The 2,189-nt window shown below is 32.0% G+C and overlaps 2 protein-coding genes across 2 annotated transcripts; both read left to right on the top strand.

The window, feature by feature from the left end:
- Window positions 1-355: 355 nt before the first annotated feature.
- LOTGIDRAFT_77591 (hypothetical protein) lies at window positions 356-763 on the top strand (the record flags this gene model as incomplete). The annotated part of the gene is made up of 1 exon (XM_009064195.1): window positions 356-763. A coding segment is annotated over one exon (408 nt), but the record flags the coding sequence as incomplete, so codon positions are not given.
- Window positions 764-1,033: 270 nt separating this feature from the next.
- On the top strand, window positions 1,034-1,381 carry LOTGIDRAFT_99652 (hypothetical protein; the record flags this gene model as incomplete). The annotated part of the gene is made up of 1 exon (XM_009064306.1): window positions 1,034-1,381. A coding segment is annotated over one exon (348 nt), but the record flags the coding sequence as incomplete, so codon positions are not given.
- Between the last annotated feature and the right edge of the window lie 808 nt (window positions 1,382-2,189).

The raw sequence follows: 2,189 nt of genomic DNA, 5'->3' as shown, positions 1-2,189 counted from the left end.
AAGACATTTCGACGTCACTTATGCACCTTCTGGTTCTATTTTAACAGTGAATTTACAATATAATAGATTAATTCAGCCGCCATATAGCACAGGGGATTATAACATTCCTCGGAGACTTCGAATAAAAGCTTCAGAAAATCCGTATCAATGTGACTGCACACTAAGACATTTCAGCGATCGTTATAACCATGACAAGACCCGGGAGATACAAGAACTGCGCCCAGGGAATTCACGCAGAACTTATAAAGATATTGCACCAATATTTGTCGATGGTAAAGACTTTCAATGTAATTCTCCCGAAAGTGTTAAGAGAAGATTCGTGGTAGACCTAAATTTATCTTCCACGTGTATTGACGCTTGCCCAAGTAGCTGTACCTGTACTGCATCAATAGCTTTTTTTAACTCAACAACAGTAGATTGCTCATTCAGATCATTAACCAAGTTACCGATCTTTATGCCCAGTGGTTGTTTGTACATAGACATTTCATTAAATTCGATTTCTATTCTTCATAATAGAGATTATTTAAACAGAGCATTAAGTTTTAATATTAGTACCAATAAAATATTACATGTTAATGCAGATGCCGTAGCACGTCTACAGAACGTGAAATTTCTTGATTTAAGCTTTAATCAGTTATTGAGCATACCTCTTTCCTTTCGGTACAATTTATTTAACAAAACGGAAACAATATTTCTCTTAGGGAATGAGTGGAAGTGTTCCTGTGCCAATGTTTGGATGGGGGAATGGATTAATACCAACAGTCGTTTAATAGCCGATTGTGGTAACATACAATGTGTTGATTATTCATACAAATTTCATAATTTAATTGAGGTGACAAGTGAAATCTTAGAGTGTAAACAAACTCATGTAGATTCCATCGTTTGTGCTGTTTTAGTAATTGTGGTTCTACTTCTTGTTGTTCTATCAATCCCTGCTTTCATATATCGTCATGAAATCCGGGTTTTATATTATACAAGGATCAAGTTGCCGGTGCATTTCAGGTACCATTCGTCACAGAATACGTATGATGCCTTCATATCCTACAGTGAACATGACAGGCCTTTTGTAACCGATCTAGTTAATGAATTGGAAAATAAAGTCAATATGCCATACAAGATATGTATCCATGACAGAGATTTTCAAGTTGGAACACTTATAGCTGAAAACATCTCATTCTCTATAAATAATAGTAATATTACAATTTTTGTAGTTTCTGAACACTTTATTACCAGCGAATGGTGTACATTTGAATTTCAAACTGCTTATCGAACCATGCTTCGAGAGGAAAGTACAAAAATATTAGTTATAAAACGAGGTGAGGTCGATAACGAGAAACTAGATGAAAATCTGAGAGCTTATATCCGTACAAAATATTACATAAATGCCAACGATAAGTTGTTCTTTGATAAACTGATATATTCCTTACCAAATCCAAAGCCTAATCACTAACTATAATAAGAAAAAAGTTTAAGCCCTGATTTTCAAGTTGTTTGGTGAGGTAATTGGCAGAAAATCCCACTTGAAAACAGAATATGTATTAGTAACAGAACCAAAACGAAATAGAATCATATTTAGCTCCCTATATCTATAACCTCATCTTTTCAAAATTTAATTACTATATTTTTCAATTCTTCTGTTTTAGAACCTTCTAAGAAGTAGCCCTTGGCGTGTATTTTATATTTAATATATTTTATGAATAATATATAACATCAGATATTTTAAAATTGTATTATAAATATGTATAAATTGTATTTTATATTATTTGTAATATGTTTCTTTTGCCTCGGCGAAAATTTGTATTTTGAAAATTTGAAAGTCTATTTCTCTTGACCTTTACCTATAAGTAAATAGTAGTGTAGAATCTCAACTATGTAAAGATATACTTATATTGGATGGAAAGCAGGACTTAAGATTTTATAGTCCACCGAAAATACCATTTTTGTCATTTTGGGCGGCTATACCACATTCTCTAAGGGATTTGATTTTTTCAAATAATTAATGACCTTAAAATTCTCTTTTTGGTAATATATTACAATACATGAATCATCCCATATCAATGTGGTTTACATTATTAGAATGCACTCGTAATTCTCTTTTTACTGATATGTAACTTGAATGATTTGCTACAAAACTTCAAATTGTCAAATATGGCTTAATTATTAGATACAATTTTGTGGTTTTATTTCTG

This window comes from Lottia gigantea (assembly GCF_000327385.1).
Source record: "Lottia gigantea unplaced genomic scaffold LOTGIsca_61, whole genome shotgun sequence".
Taxonomy (NCBI): Eukaryota; Metazoa; Mollusca; class Gastropoda; family Lottiidae; genus Lottia; species Lottia gigantea.
The sequence above is the reverse complement of the archived record's forward strand: the minus strand, read 5'-3'. Positions and strand labels throughout refer to the sequence as shown.